The 22,816-nt window shown below is 43.7% G+C and overlaps 1 protein-coding gene across 6 annotated transcripts in view; it reads left to right on the top strand.

Annotated features, from left to right (window-relative positions):
- Window positions 1-22,816, top strand: part of AMOTL1 (angiomotin like 1) — a 193,076-nt gene that overhangs the window by 26,491 nt on the left and 143,769 nt on the right. For 3 of the 6 annotated variants that reach the window (XM_033207040.1, XM_033207039.1, XM_033207042.1), the window contains 2 exons: window positions 8,057-8,195; window positions 19,877-19,927. In XM_033207040.1, coding sequence (XP_033062931.1) covers window positions 8,111-8,195; window positions 19,877-19,927 — 136 coding nt within the window. In that variant the 5' untranslated portion in view covers window positions 8,057-8,110. Of the gene's footprint in view, window positions 1-3,017; window positions 3,153-8,056; window positions 8,196-19,801; window positions 19,928-22,816 lie in introns of those variants that run through there. The other 3 variants (XM_033207041.1, XM_033207049.1, XM_033207048.1) reach the window with 3 other exon arrangements.

The raw sequence follows: 22,816 nt of genomic DNA on the forward strand, positions 1-22,816 counted from the left end.
CTATTGAGCTTTTGAAATGTGGATAGTCCAAGTGGACATGTGGCATAAGTGGCATACGTGAAAATAGATACCAATTTCACCGATTTCAAAGCTTGGGATGGAAAAACATCTAACATTTTCAATAAAAATGTTTTATTCTGATTGCATGTTAAAATAGTGTTGTGACTAAACTGGGTTAAATTAAGCATATTATTAAAATTAATTTCACCTGTACTACTTTTTTAAAACAATGTGGTGTTATGGATTGAATGTTTGTGCTATCACAAATTCATATGTTGAAGCCCTAATCCTCGAGGAGATGGTATTTGGAGGTGGGGCTTTTGGGAGGTGAATAAATTTAGATGCATCTTTAGGGTGGGCCCCCATGATGGAATTGGTATCCTTATAAGAACAGGGAGAGTCCAGAGAGTCTGTCTTTCCACTATGTGAGAACACAGGGAGAAGGTGGTCGTCAGCAACCCAGGAAGAAAGTCCTTGCCAGGGAACAGAATTGACCAGGACCTTAATCTAGAATTTCCCAGCTTCAGAACTGTGAGAAATAAATAATTGTTATTGAAACCACCCAGACTGTGGTATTTTGTTTTAGCAGTTGGAGGTGACTAACACATGTGGCTATTAGAATATTTAAAATTATATATGCAACTCACATTCTCTTTCTAATGGACAGTGCTGGATTGGATGGCAACTGTGATGCTTTCCCCTGTTCAGGTATGGCTGTAAAGATCTATATATTAACAACAGCCCTTTGCTGTGGGGCCCATGTCAATATCCTATTCTTGGCTTATAATCAGAGAGCCGTGGCAGTTTATCTTACTCTGGCTCTTTGTCTCTTTGCCTCACAGACTTCAGCCTAGCTCCTTCTGTCTCATAGAAACACTTAATCCTCTGCTGGGGTTTCCCAACCTCCCACACCCAGGTGGTATTGTTTATGGCTCCATCTTAGCAAGTCCTTACAGAACCTTCCTCTGCCTTTGTTGCTCTTTCCTGACTAGTTTTTCCCCTCCCTTTCTAGAACTGGCACATATCAATGGATTTTTGTTTGCACTCTCACCCATTTTTTACACATCTTTTTTTTCAGAGAAGTGTTTTCTAGCCAGCAGCTTATCCTTTGAGATAAATGATTCCTCACATGTTATTCTGTTTCCCCATGGAATGCAGTCTGCAGATGGGACAATGTCACTTCCAGAAGTGTATCTACTTCAAGTGTTAATAATGATAATAATAGAAATAACTACCATTGTCATTTGCTGAGTTTTTATTTCTGGGCAGGATCTGTACTAGGTACATTACAGATATTTCTCACTTAATCTTTACCATAGCCCTACAAAGCATGTGCTATGATACCCTATTACCGATGGGAAAAATTCGGATGGGTGATGTTATATACCTTGCTCACAGATCATAGATCCAAAATTTAAAACCAGATTTGTCTCCAAAGTCCTTGCTCTTACACTACATATATACTGCCTCTCACATATTATATCACTTCCTAAGTTAAGCAAGCAAGTTGGAATTCAGTGCTGCATAGCAAGTGAGCTCTATAAGCAAATTTACTGAAATGATAACAGTACTATGTATTTGTGCACTGTTTTCATGATTTTCCAGTTGGCATCTGATTTTCACAAAATTCAAAGATGGAAGAATAAACTTTATGAGTTCTATTTCATACCCAAGAAAAACTAAGCTCTGGGGACATAAGGTGATTTGTCCCAAGTCATTATGTTAAAAAGCCACAAACCAGACGAAAACCCAGTCTTTTGAAATATTTATTTTCCTTTTTCTTTGCTCATCAGTGTCCTTGGGCATTGTGCTGCCTAATGGCAGAATTAATGACAAATCTTTCATTATGATTGCCGATTTAACCCTGCTTTATGTGAGGAGTTTGCAGGCATAGACTCACTTGAGTTTCTCAGCTGTCGGTATGTCAGTCTACTTCATCCAACAAGAATTACCTGAGCCTGAGTATGGCCATGCACTGTGCTAACAGTGGGAACAGAAGGGTGAACAAGATGTGACTTTGTCCCGAGGAGACACCTTCTAATGGGAGAGTGTTATCCTGCAATGGAAAAATCATTGTCCTAATGGAATATAAAAAGCTGTGAGAAGCACAAAGGAAGAAAGAAATAAGTCTGCCTGGTAGGGTTTCATGGTAGAGGAGATTTCTGAGTGTAGTCTCAATGGATCTACTTCAGAGATGAAAAGCCTGAGTCGCTGAGAGTTCTGCAAAGGACCTCATAATTTTGAAACTTCATTAGTTTCCTAAAAATATGCTTGTTGCCACATCTCCTTAGAGAGAAGTAGCATAAATTATTTATTGGAATATTTAAAATATTGACATCAATAAATTCCCCAGCAGCTTCACAAATAGTCTGCTCAGTTGGACAAACCAATCTGAAATAATGCTTTCCAAGTAACTCAAACTCTCCAATTCTATAAAGCCAGTAAGAATTCTTGGAAACAAACAAGAAGCCTAGAATAAGTATCTCAACTCTCTAAACATCAGCCATTTTAGACAGAGGAGGAGTCTATCCCTCTAGTATTTCATGTACTTTTATTCATGTAAAAAGGTATTTTTTTTCTCACAGTGAATACCTAGAATGTTTTCTCTTCCAAACAAGTGTAAGATTATTGTAGGTGCCACAGAATTTTCTCACTTGAATATTAAGAGTGAAGATGTAGATTCTGATATTTTTGGAACTATTTGGAGTTAGAAGGAAAATAACCTTTCAAGCTTAGAAATGGAAACTTGTCAGAACCAAAACCTTGGAGCAGCCCAAGAGGAGACTGCCCTCCATTCTACTGTGGTCCACAGGCCACTGATGATTGGGATTTTTGGGTAGCTGACATCAATTAGACCTAGATCCTAGATAATGGAGATCTTAAGTATTTCTGGTGGAGAAGGAAGATCCCATTGTGTGACCTCTTCCCTCTTGTGCTTCAGTGGGTTGTTTGGTTTGTCTTCTGGGTGTGACCAGAAAGATTTACACCCTCTACTTGCAACCAAGATGGAATATTTCTTCTGATTCCTGACTCACTGAAGAAGGAGGTCTAGATCTGCAAGGCTGGAGAGCATCTTTCCTTCAGGCAGCCTTTGAAGGACAGAACAAAGGGCAGGAGTTCCGGGAACAGCTCAGCAGCACTGAGGATTGCTGGTGAATATTATTATTTTGTTGAGACTCTAAAAATGAATTGTTTTGGCGGGGCGCAGTGGCTCAAGCCTGTAATCCCAGTACTTTGGGAGGCCGAGACGGGCGGATCATGAGGTCAGGAGATCGAGACCATCCTGGCTAACCTGGTGAAACCCCGTCTCTACTAAAAAATACAAAAAACTAGCCGGGCGTGGTGGCGGGTGCCTGTAGTCCCAGCTACTTGGGAGGCTGAGGCAGGAGAATGGCGTGAACCCGGGAGGCGGAGCTTGCAGTGAGCTGAGATCCGGCCACTGCACTCCAGCCTGGGGGACAGAGCAAGACTCCGTCTCAAAAAAAAAAAAAAAGAATTGTTTCACAGAGGCGTTCAAAAATGTAATGGGCTACCTGGGGAGGGAGTGAGCTCCTTATCACTGGTAGTATTTAAGTATTGGCTGAATAAGCATATACTGGAAAGTCATGCATAAGATAAGAGTTGAACTAAAGGCCCTACGATCCATTCCAACTTCCTGATTTCATTATTTGCAGATCCCTGGTTTACCCTATGCATGCGTCTATGCTTGTACTTAATATGTTGTTCTGTAACGGTACATTCATATATGTGTCTCCTCCTCAAGTTTGAAAACTACTTGAAGAAAGATACAGTATTTGTTGTTTTTCTATGCCATGTGTTTAGTGCAGTGACTAGTACCTAGGAGACACCAAGTTAGTATTTATCGAATGAATGAATTCATTTTTGTATGTCAGTATATATACATTTATATATATCCTGATTTGTAGTGTAAGTTACCAGCAAGTACACTTGTTTGCTGTGCTAGTGTTCATATACATTAGAAGCAGGGGTTGCCTGAATATCTGAATGACGGAATATGCTACCTGATTCCCCAGACATGGCACTTCTAGTTAATTAATTCCTTCTCTACAGATAGGGTCATATAGAGGCAGTTAAGGCATAGTTAATGTACGACTAGGGTTTTTCTGAATTTGTATTTCTAGATCAAGTCTCCAGTGCCAGAAATGGCCCTAGAACTGGTGGTTAGAAGTCCCAGTGTGACTTGGCTGCATTAGGTGGCAGGTGTCTCTTGTGGATAACCAAGAATATAGATTCATTCCAAGCTTGGGGAAGGAGGCAGGAGTGTGAGTGGCAGGGACTCCAGTGGCATGCTGGGTGGAAGGGCAGGTATGTAAGCTAAAGTGTGAGAAGAGGTGGGGGAATCTAGGCAAGTTAGACCAGATGAGGAGGCCAGAATAGGACCAGGAAGCAGAGGCAGACAGGGTGTGGTTTTGAGATGGAGAAATTTCCAGAGAAGCTGGAACCTTCCAGAGAACCTCACCCATTGGGGTGAGGTTGCAAACAGAATACTTTTCAAAAAGACATGTTAAGCTGAAATACACTTGTGACAAACAGCACTCTTCATTCACATATTCATTCATTCAGCAAATCTATATTAAGTGCCTACCTTATGAGGACACTGTGCAAATGTTAGGGTCAAATAAAAATAAGGTAGGATCTTTGCTCTCAAGTGCATACCTGTGAACTAAACTCTAGATATATTAACAGAAAATTGCAATGCAGTGTGAAAAATGCTATAATGAGGTAAGCACAGAGAGCCTGTGGGAGCCTCTGAGGAACATATAAACAAGTCTAAGATGAGATGTGAAAGATAAGTTGGAGTTAGCAAGGTGAAGAGGGTGGGCAGAAAGAACAGTCTTGCTAGAGCTCTAGGAATGGGTGAATATGCAAAAGACTGAAGAAGGGAGCTTATTCAGGGACTGCAAATGCCTTGTAATAGTTGGGCATTATATAACTGCTAAATAGTTCAGACTTTCTCCTGGGAACAATGAATTACTGGAGTGTTTTAATCCAGAAGTGACATGACCAGATGTGTGCTTTAAAAATACTACTACAACTAAATTGTGGAGAATGGGTTAGAGAAAATGAAGATCAGGGACTCACTGAAGTTGTCACAGTGCTCAGTGAGAGATGATGGCAGTTCAACAAAGGCTGAGGCAATGAAAACAGAAGGAGATGGATTAGTGAGACATTTGAAAGAAAGGACAAAGCATGGTGATCAGTTGGATGTGAGATGTAATAAGTCAAGGATGGCCAAGTTTCTGGCTTGGGCAGCTGGGTAGATGACTCTAGAGGCAGACCCATAAAAGAGGAGGCTGTGTCAGTTTCAGGAGAGTTCTGGTCTATGGATTTTAACAGGAGAGTTAAACCTTCTTAAATCCAAAGGTCCGTTCTGCTGGTCTGTCTCACACCACTCTATCAGTGTAGACAAATCTCCTTTGAGAGCTTTATGAGATCTAATATCTGGGTAGAGTTCTCACCCACGCTGAGCATTTATTCATCTATTCAATCAACCAATATTTACGAAGTGCCAATGATGCATTCATAGTATTCCAGTATTCCATAGACCCCAATGTCCATCTATGCAGGTAGTTTAGTTCTTAAAAAGTGATTCTTAAAGACGGAATTACAGCTGTAAGTTTTTGACAGTCTTTCCCACTCACCCACCCCAACTTATCAGGCATATTAGTATTTGTGCTGTCATTGGCTGCTCCAGCGTAAAGTATTTCTTCACTTCCTGTTTCCATGGTTGTATTATGCTTTTTCATTAAATTCTCAAGGATGCATTACATTTTAGTTTCTTCTTCATGGACTTTGTCTATGGCAGGGTTTTGAATTGGATGGAGGTTAAATACCCAATAGAAATTCTTCAGTGAGTTATTTTATATGGCCTGAGGCCTGAAAACTCTTTTCTAGGCTCCAGAGTCTCCTGAGCAACTCTGGGGCCTCCTGTGGCTCAAGGGAGGTGTTGGAATTTCAGTAACAGGTGTGATGGATCAAAGCCTTCCTCAAAATACTTGTGTTTGATGCCATTTCATTTTACATTTAGTGCTTGGTTTTCCCAAGCTGAAGTGTGAAATTCAAGCATCAGAGAAACCAGCAGGGGTTGCAGGTTGAAGTTAATAAAACACTCGCCATGAGCCTATGTAGTTCAGATTAAAAATCATGGATGTGAGAGCCTAACCTCACACATCCATATCATCTTGCAAATCTGTTTCCTGGAATCCAGAGGGTACCTAGGCCACTGGGCCAAGAGAGATGGGGAATCTACTTTGAAAACCACTCTTCGGTTAATCACTAAAGCCTATTTTTGTCAAACAAAGCTCTTGGAATCTCTATTTCACTTCCCAAAGATACTGCAAAGATTAATGAAGTGATTTTGAATTACCTGTTGTAAATAAGTGTTGCTTTTTAAGGATGTAGTATTATTGTTAATATTATTTCATAATCAGCAAAGATATAAAATGTTGGATATTTAGTTCAGTTGATTAAATGACAATACCAGTGTGATTATGACCCAAGATTGGATTTCTACTCCAGATATGTTTTTAGTTTTGCACAGAGAACGTGTCTTGTTCAATGGCAGACTACTTCTAGCCTCAATCAGCCACCTTTTGTGTGTTGATGTCTCAGTTGGCTAATGGATAAATAATGCAGCTTTCTCAATCCACTGACATGGGTGGATAGGTAGCCTTTGTATACAAAAGCATACTATTATAGGTTGCAAGTCTGGGAAGCCTGAACAGGTCTTTGCAAGAGGAAGTTAGCCCAGAGAAAGTAACTGGTTTGCCCAGAGTCATCCAGTTAGTGCAGAGCCAGGGCTAAAATCTGGATTTATTGATAAGTCCAACATTCTCACCATCACACTGTGCCATATTCACTCTGGTCTAGAATTCCCTTCTAAAATTTTTGGGTACTTGGATTCAACAAAAATCACTAGAGAAGTAGTACCCAAAAAAGTACACTACATTCTTTGGTACTTCCTAGTATTTTATTAGATATTGTTATTTGTTTGGTGCATCTCCCGTGAGTATCATATTTTTCTAGGCAGACAGGCAAAAAACAACTAGTCAATCTACCATGTCTGCAGTCTGGCAGGCAGCGCAGGAACCCGCAGGGCAACTCTGAACAGCATTCTAGAGACCAAATCAAGCCAGCTGGGCTGACTACAGCAAATGATGATTGGTGCCTATCCTAGTTAGGCTGACAGGACTTCTGCTGTGTGGATGTCCCACTTGCTGCATTCACAGATGTGGTGAATCAGTCATGTTCAATTATTCAACCACTTTCATTTGAGAACCTGCCCCATGCAGAGCATTATCAAGATCTCTTTGTCATATGGGCAAGAGTTTGGCCCTGAGTTGTAATCAGCCCAGGTACAGTTTGCAATATAGAGAGGTTTGTCAGGCTGGACTTCTCAGAGGTGGCCGATGGAGTGGGAATGATCTTTTTATGAAAGCCAAGAGCCCCCGTGACTGTGTCTTTCTACCATAGTTTTCAAGAGGAAAAGGAAAATTGGTCTCCATGGTCCCTCTTGGCTCTGAAGTGTTCTTTTAAAATAATATTTATTGCATACCTTTTTGAGATTACAAAAGCGATACATGTTCATTGTTGAAAATGCAGAAAGTTACAAAAAAGATAAAAAGTAGTCATAATTCTAACACAATGAAAACTGCTTCTAACTTATTACTTCAAATTTTTTCAGTCTGTTTTTTAGGCAAATAGGAGAGTATATACCTTTGAAATAAAATTGAGATCCCCCTATATCCTGCCCTGGAATTCTAGGAGTCTATAAAGTATGCAGAACTAAATAGTAAATTTCTTGCTCAAAGCCTGGCATATAACAAACATTTGTTAACTGAATGGTAAGGAAAACCTGGTTTGTGGGCTTGAGCAACTTAACACTCAGGCCATGTCCAAATCTAGCAACAAGCTTTGTGTGCCAAAGAAATGAAATGAGCTAGAAACTGACACTTTCCTTCAAGAAAGCTTCCCTTCCCCAAGAGAACATCAATGGTAATTCACATCCCTTTCTTGTATTCATTATTTATTTCAGGAGATTGCTTCCATTTGATCTGAAAGCTACACATGCAAGGGACTTGCTGGAAGCATGGACCTCAGTGAAAAATGGACTTTGGAGGAAGGAGCCTGGTTATCCCATGCTGGAATTCATCATTTTGCCAACACCAGAGGGGGTATGACTGTTTTTGATGCCCCTGATAGCATGGTACTCTTCAGCATCTGCACCTCATTATGTCAATCCACTGTACTCAGTGTGTGCCCGTGCTGTTTGTCTTTTCAAGAGCAGCTGAGTGGAGAGGAGAGGGAATGGACTTTGAAGTCAGACAGACCTGGGTTCAGATCCTGAATTCACTATTTATAAGTTTTATGGCCTTGAGAAAATCTGTCATTCCCTGGGCTCTAACATGGAATGCTAGAGTAAGAATGCCCACTGTGCAGTGTTATGAGGACCATCAGCCATCATTTAATGAGCTCTTGCCCTGGCCAGGTGGGAAGCTGGTCAGACATCTTTGAGCACCTAACATGTGTCAGGCACTCTGTTCCTGTTTTGCTCATCTCTCGTCTCAGCAGCCAGCAAACATTCAAATTGAGGATAAAGCAACCAGTCTAAACAGAGTAGGTCAGCTCTTTCCCTTCTTTATGATGATTCAATTAATGTGACTCAGCATTAAATGATGGAGATATTGTTACTTTCCTGGAGCAGAGCATGCAAATGTAAGAACCATACCCTGACACAGAGCTGTGGTCCTCTGTCAGGTCTAAGAGTCTACTCCCTTCTCCATCCCTCGAATCTATAGAGACCTACTTTGATGGTAGGAGCCATTCTATAAATGGACGATGAAAGGTTGCTAAGGTTAATGCACTCACAGATGTTTTCGCAAGGATATGTCTCCCATTTGTTTGTTGTTTATTCATTTATTCAACAAATATTATTGAGTATCTATTTTGTGCCAAGCACTGGTAATTCAAGAGTGAAAGCAAGACAGACACAGAGAACAGCAGGCTATACTCTCTGATGTGCCCACCTCTAAAACAGGGTAACTTATATGGCAACAAACATTTGCAGACCTTCTGCACTACATCAGGGTATGTCTTCCAACCAAGACTGCCGCACACAATGAGATAGTCTCCAAAAGGAAGATGGGAAGGTTTGAGAGAGGAAATTTGGATGCATTCCACCCAAAAACCAACCGTCATTTGTTCCTGTCATATTGTTGCCCTAGCCACTTTTTAGAAGTTCTTAAGCCAGCATCTCTTCACACTCTATGGAAAAAAAATGAACCACCCTAGTTCAACACATAGCCCTTCCAGATCTGACCTCTGAATGCCTCTCTAGATTCATCCCCTGCTGCCCATCACTATTAGCAACCCTCTCCCTTCTCACTGTGTCAGCCTCTTCCTGAATCCCTGAATACATCCTTCCCTCGCACACCTGTGAACCTTTGCAAAGACTGCTATTCTCATCTCTCTTCCACTTGGCAAGTTCCTACTCATCTTTGAAGCTTCTGCTTAAGTCGTCTGTTCTGGGATCTCTTCCTGCCACCACCTCTTACCAACCCCCATCCTGGTGTGAAGGAGAATCTCTCCTCCCTCCTCAGTGCTGCCATAGCCCCTGCAGATTTCCATGTCACAGCACGTATCATCACACTGTATTGTGCTTGTCTGCATCCTGAACAGCTTGTGTGCTTCTTGAGACAGATGCCTTGTTTTATTCATCTTTGCACCCCTTTCACTCTAGCATGGCAAATTCATGGTGTATATTTGATGACTGGCTGGCTGGGTGGCTGGACGGATGAATGAATGAATGACAGTTGGGGCCACATCCTCTGAATATCTCTGCCTTCACTGAAAGCCTTTTCTGGCTATGGGAACCTATCTGATTATACAACTGCTTCTGGCACCACCACATCACTTCACCTTGCTTTCAGCACACCTATAGCATTTGATTCAATGGCCCTAGGCTTGTTACCAAAGTTCCTAAAGGCAGAGGAGAGAAAGTGTGGTTCTCCCACTGGTGCTTGGTGCTTTTGTAACCTAGCCGATAGAATCATCTATCAGAGAATTTTAGAACTGAAGGAAGCCTTAGGGATCATCGTAACAAAGGGGTGGCTAAAAACTGCACACTGTGACCATCTCCAAGCTCTGCCTTATCCCTCTATGTGTTTACCATGTCATCTATCTGCAATCTTTGGGGCAAGGCTGGAAAATAGGAAGGGAAACCAGACCTGTATCTAGGTTTGCCTAAAGGGGAAGCACTGCTCTTGGGTAAGTGTTGAGCTTCTGGTGCTGAGGGAAAAGCTTAGTTCTTGTAAGCAACAGATACCATAATAGCTGGTTCCAGTTCAGATAATCAGTCTATATCCTGCAAAGATGAAGACATCCAAGACAAAGTAGGGCAGTGTTGCAGTAAGTGGGTGAAGCACAGACAAAAGGAATCAATGTGGCTGAAATTTGGAAATCATTGTGGGCAGCTGATATTAGTGTGGTTCTCAGAGGCCTGGGTTGAGATCCAAGAAAGGTACAGGTCCTCAGAGGACAGAGTCAGGTGCCAAAATGGGAACCGAGTGAGGTCTTGAAGTGGGATGAGGAAACTGACACTCAGAGATGAAGTGTACTGTGCCAGAGCTAAGTCAGAAATGGATGAGTTATAGAAAAATATTTTAACCATTTATTAGGTATATAATACTGCCAGATGTTAGCTAAGCCTTTTTTGTATAGATATAGACTATCTCAATTAATTCTCACAACAGCTCATGATTTCATGAATGAAAAAATTGAGCCTGAAGAGGCTGAGAAACTTGTAAACATCATTCTGCTCACAAATGGCAGAGTTGGAATTTCAACCGAGATCAGTCCAATCCTAGCCACCCTGAGCAGGGCCAGAAAATAAACAGTGCTGTTGTAACATGTGCATTCTCATCCAAGCCCACAGCAGGGCTCTCCCCTACAGCCATCTCAGCTCATGCATTGCTGAGGCCTTGACCCACCTACTTCAAAGCACCTTTCCTCGACATTCCATTTCCCCACCTCACCTCTCCCCATCACTGGCTAGTGCCAGCTATTCCATCTATAAAGCTCAATATGGGCTGGTGGGGCTTGCATTTCTAGTGAGGAACCAGGGAAAGCTCTGGAGTGTCCAAACCTCAGGGTTTTGTTGTTGGCTTCCTGCAGTCCTCAGAGAATTTCATTATCTGCCAGGGAGGCTCTGTCATCCTGTTGAGTCATAGGCCTTCAGGCAGATCCACACAACATCTGCCCTTGTATTATCCTCGGAACATCTCAGGCTGCAATTGGGTAGGAGAGCTTCCAGGAAGCTGGCTGTGGAGAACCCAGGATGTTTGGGGGTGATAAGGAGTTTCTGAAGGAAAGTCCCTCTTCCACTCCTGCTTCTGACATTCCTAAAAATATTCCCAATGATCTGGGCCAGTGGGTTTTCAAACTCATTTTAAAGGTCTGGAGCACATTTTCTAAAAGAAATCACATGCAGCTCCTGACACATGAAACAAAAGGGAGACAGTGTTTGGCCACCGTCGCGTTTCTGACTGTTGCATTACAAGTTGATTGGGCTGTTCAGTCGCTAGCCACATTATGTATGTGGGGATTTGGTACTGAAGGGGAGTTCCTTCTCAGCAAATCTATAAAATATTTCTTCTTCCTCTTATAAATGTGCTCACTCAGCTGTTTGGGAATCCTGCTGTCATCCACGCTTCCCAGGGAACTCAACCTGCTTAAGCTCCTCTTTAGGGGAGAGGCAGGAAGTCTGGGAAACACGGCCTGGCAGCGTGGGCCAGGTGCGTCATAGAAATTCAGTGGTACTGTTCCCATTATGGTTATATAAACAGGAAGGAGCAGATTTCCTTTCTGAAGCCACTCAGGGTCAGGGAGAATTTTAACACTGGTCAAGGGGGAAGGAGGCAACTTTTCCTGACAGCAGTCTGTGTGCCAAGTATTGCCATGTACATGATTTCATTGTATTCAAACCCTTATTGAAATCTTGTGAAGTAGTTAGTCTTATCTCCATTTTGCCGATGAGAAAACTGAGTCTTGCAAAGGCAAACTAAGCTCAGCTCAGGCAGCAAACGGCAGCAGAGCTCACATTCACTCAGGTCTTTGTACTCCAGAGCAGCATTCTATCCATTTCACTCCTGTCTGTCAGCTTCTAAGGGCAACATTACTCTGCATCTCCACCTTTCTGAGAAGTTGGATCCTTTTTGTCTATTTTTCTTGCATACTCTCTAGTAAATAGATGCATATAATGGAATCCATTATCCGTGATCTCCTACTGGCACTTGTTTCAATTAGTTTCTTAAAGTCCATCATCTGTTTTAACTCTTGTTTTACAGAGGAGAGCACAGTCTAAGCAGACTAGGACACTTATTAAAGACTAGAGGCAAAAACAGGGCTACAGCCAGGTCTCCTGCTTCTCCTTCCACCACCCACACTATGCGGACTGCTAAGGCAATAGCATCTTGGGAAAACCACTTTTCTGTGAAAGAAGAGAAGCCTCTGTGTGGTCCAAGAAGACTCTATTTGCAGCTCTGAAAGAAGAAATTCCCCCTCAGGCCTCTGCCTTAGATGCTGGGGTGGAAATATAAGATCATGGTCTCTGCATTTCCGCAGAAACTCACATTTATCCCACAGATGTTGTTTTTTAATAGTTTAGTCATAGATTTCAATTGCAGCAAGTGTTTTTGTCCTTAATCTTAACACTGGGTATTTTGTCTGATTTCACTCAATAGATCTGAGTGTAAGTCGAAGTGTATGATTTTCTTCTGCAGGGACCTTTTCTTGTATGTATTTTTGGAATCGTTCTTTATTCTGAATCATGTCCAAGTACACCTTCTAGCAGCTTCTTGGCTCAGCCGGGTTTTATTTCCTTTGATATGATATTGAGTGAAGATGCTTTTAAATCTGCATCTCTGGACTATACTTGGTAACAGGAATCTGGTGGGGAAGGCAGTGCAGGAGCAGGACAAATTTAATTTATTTATATATTTCCCAAAACACCTTCCTTTTGTTGGTATCATCTCCTGCATTGATATTTGGAATTTTTAGAGGACATATTTAGCATTTTTACCAAAATGAATCCTTGGCTTCCTGTCAGAGTTAATTTCATTTTATCTCTTGGTTGTAGGCCTTGAGGCAGATCCACACAACATCTGTATTGTTTCTGCTTAGGATAATGAATTTTTTAGGTGAGATATGGTTAATTATTCTTCCTATGGAGCCCACTCCTTTCTTCTGGAAATTACGAAACAAAGCAGTTACCTGAAGACGGATTTTCATTTAAGGGAAATAAAACAACTGTGTTTTCTTTTTCCTTTTCATCAAGTCTTATAAAGAAGTGGAGTTGTGCTAAAAGGAAAAACTATTAAATCCTAGAGAACAACAAATGCCCATTGGGCCAATTCAGCCTGGAAGCTAATGCTTCAACCAATCAATTGCAAATTTCATTTTGATGAAACCTTACTTATGGGCATGTGTTTGTCCTTAGTTCACCTGTTGGCTTGTCCTAAGAGGTGCAGATAAGAGACAAGGATAACAGAAGAGAGTCACGCTGAGCTCAGGCAGCCTTAGCCCCTCTTCCCTCTAAATCAGTCCTGCCCACACTCCCCTGGGAGAGGAGGGGAGGAGGAGCAGGTATTGCTTCCCCGCTGTGCTCTGCTGTTAACTAGCAGAGGGCCTCCAGGAGATAGAAGGCTACCTGCAGAGAAGATGATCAAAGGGCAATACCAGGAAGGAGAGGAAGGCAGAGAGATGACTCAGCTCAGCTCACTTCTTTCTGTCTTTCATGCTTGAAATTGGTGATTTCCTTGGGGGCTGGGGACGGGAAGGCCATACACACATCCTAGTGGGCCCTAGCTACTGTCTTAACTTGTTATTATGGCATTTGTGCAGCTCCTTCTTGCAAAGAGAATTAATAGCACACTTTGGCGGGATAAAGTTTCTCCCCATGTGGCATTTAGCCCCTCAGCCATCTCTTGGAGGAAGAAGCATATCTGCGTGAGACTCCGTCTCTTTCTCTTCTGGACACGATCAAGTAGCTATGTAACCCCTGGGGGCCCCTAGAGTGAGAACAGCCCGTAAAGTCCCTCCTGTTGGCCGCTCCTCCAAGTAGATCCCACAGTCAAAGCAGAACCTGCCACCTCTGCAGCAGAGGCTGGGCAGGGGCTTGATGGCATTCCCAGACTGCTACAGGGCAGGTTCCTGGCTTACAGCTGGAGTCCCTGCACACTAAGCAGAATATCTGTGATGGGCATTGTACCCTAAAAAAGTATGTAGAGTGTGCTTTTAGCTCTAGAAATGCAGCTAAGATTACCTTTGATCCTGGTGTTATGTCCAATGTTACTATATAACCATACCTCATTTACTGAGGAACGAGGGAGATGATTGAGTTTTCCAGATAACTGAAGTATTATGTTACCCTTAAAACACTTAAATTTTGTTTAAGATTTTACTGTTTTCTAATGGTTGATAAGACTTTTCTTCTATGACTTTTTAATACTTTCTTGCCTTCCTAAACAGAAAATAGTCATACCCCAGCTTATGTTTGGGAGTGGAGAAAAATTTCATTTAGAAATTTTTGCCTTTAATTTGGAATCCATAATAATAGTATCCAACTTGTTTAAACAATTCGTATATGCATTTGAATATGCCTTTAAAAACTCCTACTAGGACACAAAGAAGTTGTGGATGGTTTTTAGTTTGCAGATAGAGATTACGAGAGGACAGGAAAGCAGACTTTTATTTTTCAGTTTATACTCATCTATACCAAATGTTCTTTCCTTTACAGTAAACACATTTTGTTTATATTGTAAAAATAAAGTTAAAACATTTACAATAATATAAGGAAAGAAAGAACATTAGAGTTAGGAGTTGGGTTCCCAGGCCAGCTCCCAAAAGCCCATTCAATTCATGATATATCATGGCAATAGTCACGGTGACCAATAGACACCAGGCCTCTGTATAATCTGTTTCTATGGTAAACTTCCTCTTGAGCGCCAGAAATATTTCCACCTTGTCATTTGCTCCCCACACGTCCCACCTCAAATATGCTTCCCTAGAAACAGAGGCAGGGACTCCCTCTTGCTGTCTGCTGGGACCATGGCAGCAGAAGGCCCACCTGTCACCTGGGACAAAAAGGAGAGCAGTCAGACATGCTCTAGCCCTCTATGCGGGAAGAAAATGAATATATATTTATTTATGTATGTATTTTGAGACGAAATCTAGCTCTGTCACCCAGGCTAGAGTACAGTGGCACGATCTTGGCTCACTGCAACCTCTGCCTCCCGGGTTCAAGCGATTTTCGTGCTTCAGCCTCCTGAGTAGCTGGGATTACAGGCGCCTGCCACCACACCCAGATAATTTTTGTGTTTTTAGTAGAGATGGAGTTTGACCATGTTGGCCAAGCTGCTCTTGAACTCCTGACCTCAGGTGATCCACCTGCCTCTGCCTCCCAAAGTTCGTGATTACAGGCATAAGCCACCGTACCCAGCCAGAAAATGAACATTTATTATGTACCCACTGTGTGCTAGACACTGTGCCTGGTCTGTCTCATACCTTACCTATTTTGCTGTCCTAACAATCCAGTGAGGTGTGTATTGTTGTTAGGAAACTGAAAATGCCCCCCACCCAATAATTCACAGAGCTGAGATACAAATCTGTAAACTAGTGCACTGTTCATTATAACTCAGTGACACACCGGCAGAACCAGTTCTTTATAAGAGACCTATAAAAGTCAAGTGTGGGTAGGCACTTTGGACATTGCCCTGAGATTCAATAAGGTCTGTCATGGAATCCCTTATTAGAAGGGCACTGATCACCTTTGTGTCTGAAGTGCCTAGCACAGCGCTGGAAGCATGGTAAATTCCCAATAAAAGTTTGTTTTATTAATATGAAACATTATTGTTGGCTCTGTTCTACTTCCTAAGATAGAAAATTAGAATCATTTACTTTAGAGAATTTTCAACAGCAAATACTGAAACAAGAGAAACGTCTTCTCATTAACCCTCAGTTGATTAGGAAATTCAAATAACTAAGGTGCTGTAAGGATAGTTCCTAGTTTACAAGTCATCCATTAATGTGAACAAATTGAAGGCAAGTCCATTGTGAGAACAGTTTGGCAGGCTCCGGAACCTAATCACCCTGTGGAGCACTGGCAACATCTTCATAGGGGTAAACCAGTTGCCAGCTCCAAGTAACCAACTTTCAAGCCAATTCTTGGAACGCAAACTAAAAGTTGGAGACAATGAACACTCCCCTAATGTAAACATACTCTGCGGTTAGTATCTTCTTTCAGTAACTCAAAATTGTTAAGGGATAAAAAGAGTCCATTTGTGTCAGCTGTAAAGGAGCATGGCATCCAATATTAACTAACATTTATTTGACTTTTACAGTGTGACACTGTCTCTCCTAGGGGCTCCAAGTGCATTAGTTTATTGCACTCTCACCACATTGGTATGCTAGCTATGATTATTATCTCCAAGTTTACACAAAGCTAAGACGGAAAGAAATGAAGTTACTAGTTAGTATTGGAACTGGTATTAGAACCCAGGTCTGGCTGATCCCAAGGCCCTCTATAGGCCACCTCTCTTGAGACACAAATGTTATTTGCTTCTTGATTCTGTGGGAAACCAGAGGAGACCGATTCTGCAGACAGCCCATCTGAGCCCATCCACTCATAAGATCAGCAGGTCAAAACCTGCTGTTAGGACCTAGGATTGATCACTGGCATTGGCAATGGCAAAGCCATTCTTGACCTTGACAAGAGCTACTCTGGCAGAGTGAGGTAGAAACCTGTTTAAGCTGCTTGTAAGAGCAAAATGAAGAATGGGTGCTATCAGTGTAGATAATTATTTTAATGAATTCTGTTATAAAGGGGAGCTGAGAATTGGAGTAATGGCTGGAGATATGTAGAGTCAAGAAAGGATTTTTAAAAAGACAAGATCATAGTAGTATGTCTGTATACTGATGGGAGTGATCAAGGACAGATTAAAATACTAATCCAGGTGGGAAGAGGGAAAAGCTACATGAATGGGATCCGATTCATACTGGAGGCCATAATGGCCTTAGATGATTCATCCACAGCAACAGGAGAGCAGGAGGGTAAATAAACAGGCAAATGCAGAGTGATTGCTGGGCTGCACTAGCTCCATTTGATTTTAGTGGTCATGAATTGAAAATAAGACCAGACAGCATAATTTTGTGGGTTTTTTTTTGAGACAGAGTCTTGCTCTGTCACCCAGGCTGGACTGCAATGGCGTGATCTCAGCTCACTGCAACCTCTACCTCCTGGGTTCAAGCGATTCTCCTGCCTCAGCCTCCTGAGCAGCTGGGATTACAGGCATGTGCCACCACACTTGGCTAATTTTTGTATTTTTAGTAGAGATGGGTTTTCGCCATGTTGGCCAGACTGGTCTCAAACTCCTGACCTCAGGTGATCCGACCACCTCAGCCTCCCAAAGTGCTGGGAATATAGACGTGAGCCACTACACCCAGCCAATTTTGTGCTTCTTCAATCATGTTTAGCTGGGTGTAGATGGGAAGAAGGTGGAGTTATATTTTACTAGGGTTGTGTTTTTACCAGGTAAATAGCACGGTAAGAGAGCAGAACATAGATTTGAAGGTGTAAGTAAGACAGAAATAATAATGAAACTGGAAACTAAAGTCCATAAGGAAGGAAGGAGGGTCATGAGGAGAGTGAGGGGCAGAGAAAAGGTCATGGATAAGTAAATTATAGATGCTGGTGGGGTCAAGGACACATTGGATTAAAATAACAGAGGGGATGAGCTGGAAAGGTAGGAAAGTGGATTGCTTCACATTGATATTATGACAGCAGGGGGCTGGTGTACTGCAGCACGTCAAGAAAGGGATGCAGAAGAGTTGAGAGATTAGAGTGTGACTATGTAGATGGAGAAAAATAAGAATAATCACAGGAATGATACTGGGAAAAGTGACAGTGAATCAGATGCCATTATCTTCAAGAAATGAGGTGGAACAACCAGAGGATCCACAGATGGCTGAAATAAGTAGAGGAGGCAAGTAATGCAGCCTGTTATTTTCAAGGAAAGCCAGTTATGGGTCAGAGCAAGTCACTGAAAGAAACATTCAGAGAGGAGGCTGAGGACATATAGATTTTGCTAGTAATGAACCATGAGTTCCAGAGGACAAACGGGAGGATTCTAGGAGGTGGGAGGGGATGGAGTGATAAGTGCAAACCTTCACTCAAACATATTTAATTCCTGGATTTGGGAGCTCAGATTACAAGAAGCAGGAAAAAGAAGAGGTTGGAGAGATAGGCTCAGCAGCTCAAGAATGCTGCCTTGCTGGGGAAGGACAGCCCCGCCCCTGCTTCCCTGGGCTCGGTGAGCAATGCTGGCTGAAGGGGCTTTCTGTCCTTCATGGTGATTTGTAAACCAAAAGCTGACAGTGGAAAAGCCTGGGATGGCTGAGTGTTTACAGGATGAGAGCACACTGGCTCAGACTGGGGCCCTTAGGCTGCTGCAGCTGGTGCTCTGATCACTTTGAGTCAATAGAAGGCCCCCAGGAGGCTGCTCAGACTGTTGACCTTCCAATAGTCCTCCAAGGATGGAGAAAGGACAACCATTTCCGTACTTGCTCCTTCCTTCCCACTGACCCCGTTATGGGTCATCAGCTGCGGGGCTCTCTCTGGAGCACATCCCAAGTCCAGCACCTTTGCCCCCTTAATGCAGAGCAGTCACAGTCAGGCCTGGGGACTGGGGGAAGATACATAACACATCTGTCCAAGTTATCAGGCCACTGACTCAGAGAGGGAGGTTCTCACAGTGTTACATTAATTACTTTAGAATTTACAGCTCTTGGAGCATAATTATTGCTTTTACGTTCTGTATTTGAAAGCAGTCAATCTTTTACAGAGTAGGAGGAGCACTGCTCTTCTCTCCTCCCCGCCTTCTCCCTCACATACCCCTATCATAATGATGTCACGCTTAAATTAACAACTTCTCAGCCTTGATTTCCCTACCTCTGCAATGGAGCTCATATTACTTTGCCCACTTGAGCCAGGTGATCTCTTGAAGAGCAGGAAATAATGTTGAACTGGAGTTGGAATTTTGGTTCCAACAGGAGGGGATTGGAGGGCATTTGGGGCTCCTCCTACCTTTCTGCAAGCTCTGAAAATCCTCCATCTCCTCAGGAGAAGCCACAGAACAAACGATTTCCCAAGCATCAGAGGAGGGCAGACATAACATAACAGAGCAGGGAATCGGGTTAGAACGGGTTATGCTCTGATTTTCTGGAAAATGGGCAAACTGGGCGGGGACTAGGGAGGATTCCGTCAGCCGGGAGTTGGGAGGCCGCGCACGCCGCTGCGGAGCGTGACGGCCACGGTTACCTAGCAACGAGCGGGGATGCGCTGGGCGCCTGGGTGGGCGAGGGGTGCTCGCCGCCGCGCCGCGCGCCCTCGGGCCTCCCGGACCGCGGGAAAACTTTGCGGCTCTTCAGCGCTGGGGCGTCGGCGCCAGGCCCGGCAGACAGAGCAATGCGCCCCGCGGGCTGAGGGCAGAGGATGCGGCCGCGGCCCAGCACCCGGCCGGGGGAGCCGCGGGGTGGCACGCGGGGAAAGTTGGCGCGCGCCTGACCGCGCCTGGAAGCCGCGCGGTGCCCGGGCCGAGTTGCCCCCCAAGTTTCTGCGGCGATTTCTCACTCCCTGGGGATCCAGCGGTCCGAATCCCGCGGGGCCTCCGGCTCACAGATTCTGAGCGCTGGGAAAGAGAAGCCCGCGCTTTTCCCGGGGACCTGCGCTTGAGCTGATGCTTGGTGGGTTCGCCCTGGATGGTAGCGATTCGAGTTGTTTTCTGCTTTTCTTCTCCCCCAGACAGTGAGTTTGTGGAAGCCTCGCCGGCATCGTACAGCCCAGACGAGTTAGGTAAGTGTGCTCCTTTTGTCTTTTATTTCTTGGTCGCAATTCTGCCCAAGAACTGCGAGTTTGGGGGGCGTCCAGATGAACTCAGCTAGGGATGGGGGTGGGGTTGGGGGACGGAGGAAAAGGGTCAGGGGACACCTGCTGCCTTCGCGGCGGGAACCGGCCTTTCCTTGGCGCTGTGCTTTCGGGGTGGCGGGGCAAATGTCCAATTAGCCGTGCGTGTGTGTGTTCGCGCGCGCGCGTATGCGTGTTTCTCTGTGCGCGCGTGTGTATATGTGCGCGCGTGTGTGTGTCTGTCTGTGTCAGTGATGCTGCTCCGAGGAGCCTGGCACAGCAAACTTCCAGACCTGGGGCTTCTGTAACCGGCGCTCATCTTGCCGGAAGGATGCAGCAGCGACTGGTTCTGTCTTGCCAAGTACCTGGCACGAGAAGGACGTCGTGTGGGTCGTCCTTACCCTGAATTTAATGAAGTCAGGGGCTGAAAACGGCGGTGTAATTATTAAACTGTAAGACCTGCTTCCCTCCCTGATTTCTGTTCCTCAGTTAGCCTGTAGGTGTCTCGAGATAGGACATTCCATCCTCATGCCTGGCATGGTAAGTGGAGATTTGTGATGGGTGAACCGGGACACTCTTGTCAAGAGATAGGCTGAAGAGAGAGTGAAAAGAAAGAAATGCGAATGGGCAATCTCTCTAACTCTTCCTGCCGCCCATTATTACTCGGTGGCTTAGTGGTTGGGTTCTTCTCTCTTTTTTTTTTTTCCTTCTGCTTTCAAGGTTAGTTTAGCTGTTACTGGTCTGGGCTATCAAGTCTCTCCTTACTGTTCTTTCATCACTAGCCTGAATATCTTGCCTTCCTAAGATGAAATGAAAGGATTTATTTTATGATATATGTTGATAGTAAAGGAGGAGGGGAACTGTCCACAAACAGTGGTTTAAATATGTTTATCCTCAGTAACACGCTCAACTGTGGCACCCTGTCCCTGGTCAGCCTCTTGTGCTGGGAAGAATGTCCTCATCAAGTCCCACAGGACCTGAAGCAAAATTCCACCTCAACCACGACTTTCATTCATTTCTAGGAGCCAAGCGCCCAAAATAGATATGGATCAAAGTTGGCATTCTGTGGCAGGGAGGAGTACCATGTTTTATTCAGAGGATGTGTTTCTGACAAGTTGCGAGGCAATCACATCTCTATCAATGGAATCGTAAACTAAATCCATGAGCAAAACTAGCTTTTAAGACATACTGTGGTGAATCATTTTATGAAATGAAAGTGACATCTAAACCATAGCTTTGCATGATGTGATTTATTAAGAGGGCAGGTACTTGATGATCTGCTCCACGCATGTATAATTGTATGTTAATGGCACCAGCATTGACACTCCACAGTGCAACGAAGCCATTTGGTCCTCTTAAATCGTACACAAACATAAGCAGTGGTAGGATGAGCATTTCTTGCTCTGAGAAATCCGACTATATTACTACTAAATTGTTTGCATTCACGGAATGATTTGTGCTGCAGGAAGGCCCAGGTATTTGACCCTTTTTCATCTCCGTATCTCCCTCTGGGACTTATAGACTGAACTGCTCCCATGAGGCACTGATAAATATGGGTATCCTTTCAAATTAGCAGTAGAAAATAAAAAGCAATATTTTTTTCTCTTCAGCTCCCCTATGGTAAAAACCCAGTTTCTCATGAGGAGATTGGAGTGTGTCTTAGTCCATTTGGGTTGTTATATCAAAAACAGATTGGGTAGTTTGTAAACAACAGAAATTATTTCTCACAAGTTCTGGAGGCTGGGAATTCCATGACCAAGAAACTGGCAGATTCAGGGACTGGTGAGGGTCGGCTTCCTGGTTCATAGATGGCTATCTTCTCACTGTGTCCTCAACATGGCGGAAGAGGGCCAGGGAGCTCTTGCTATCTCTTTTCTAAGGGCACTAATCCCTCCAGTGAGAGCTCCACCCTTATGACCTAATAACTTCCCAAAGGCCTCACCTCCAAATACCATCACATTGAGGATTAGGTTTCAACACATGAATTTTGAGGGATATAAACATTCAGTCTATAGTAGCATGATGAGAACCGTGGGGTTCCCTTCTGGGTTCTGGGCTTGCAGGGTGATAGGGAAAATAAAACAGAAGTCTGAGAGTTTGAGATCAAGGTTCTAGCTTTCATCCTGCTCCAGCTTCTTTAATAGACAGGTTAACTAGCCTCAGTTTCCTTATCTGCAAAAAGCAGGGGTTGTGCCTGGTGATCCCTGAGGTGTCTTCCAGTTCTATGCTCGCCTCTTAAAGTGCTGTGAGGGGCTGTAAGCCAAAGGAGGCCTATGGCCATTGGGTATTCGTTGTTTATATTCATGTGCCATGCTGTTTGGGTACATGGTGTCCCCAAGGGTTATTCTCTCCATGACAGAGCAGCTGTCTGGATCAGACTGCCTTGTTTTCATGCTATTCAGGTCAAAGACAGAGCTGCCATTTCTCCCTTGGAAAGAGTCATGATGGTTTTTTGGTGCTTTTCTTAGAGACACAGCAGGAAAAATGCCTCTTACAGCAGTTGATGAGCTTGTCAAGCAGCCATTCTTTCTGGAGCACAGATGAGCACAGGTTCACTCCTGGCCAGACTATAAGAAAAGGCAGAGCAAAGTTAAAATAAAATTGTTTCTCTACTCACTTCTTTTTTGTTTTTGTGAGAGTCTCGCTCTGTCACCCAGGTGGGAGTGCAGTGGCATGATCTCAGCTCCCTGCAACCTCCGTCTCCCGGGTTCAACCTATTCTCCTGCCTCAGCCTCCTGAGTAGCTGGGATTACAGGTGCCCGCCACCATGTCCAGCTAATGTTTGGAAATTTAGTAGAGACAGGGTTTTACCATGTTAGCTAGGCTGGTCTGGAACTC

This window comes from Trachypithecus francoisi, unplaced genomic scaffold, assembly GCF_009764315.1.
Source record: "Trachypithecus francoisi isolate TF-2019V2 unplaced genomic scaffold, Tfra_2.0 Lachesis_group8, whole genome shotgun sequence".
Lineage (NCBI taxonomy): Eukaryota > Metazoa > Chordata > Mammalia > Primates > Cercopithecidae > Trachypithecus > Trachypithecus francoisi.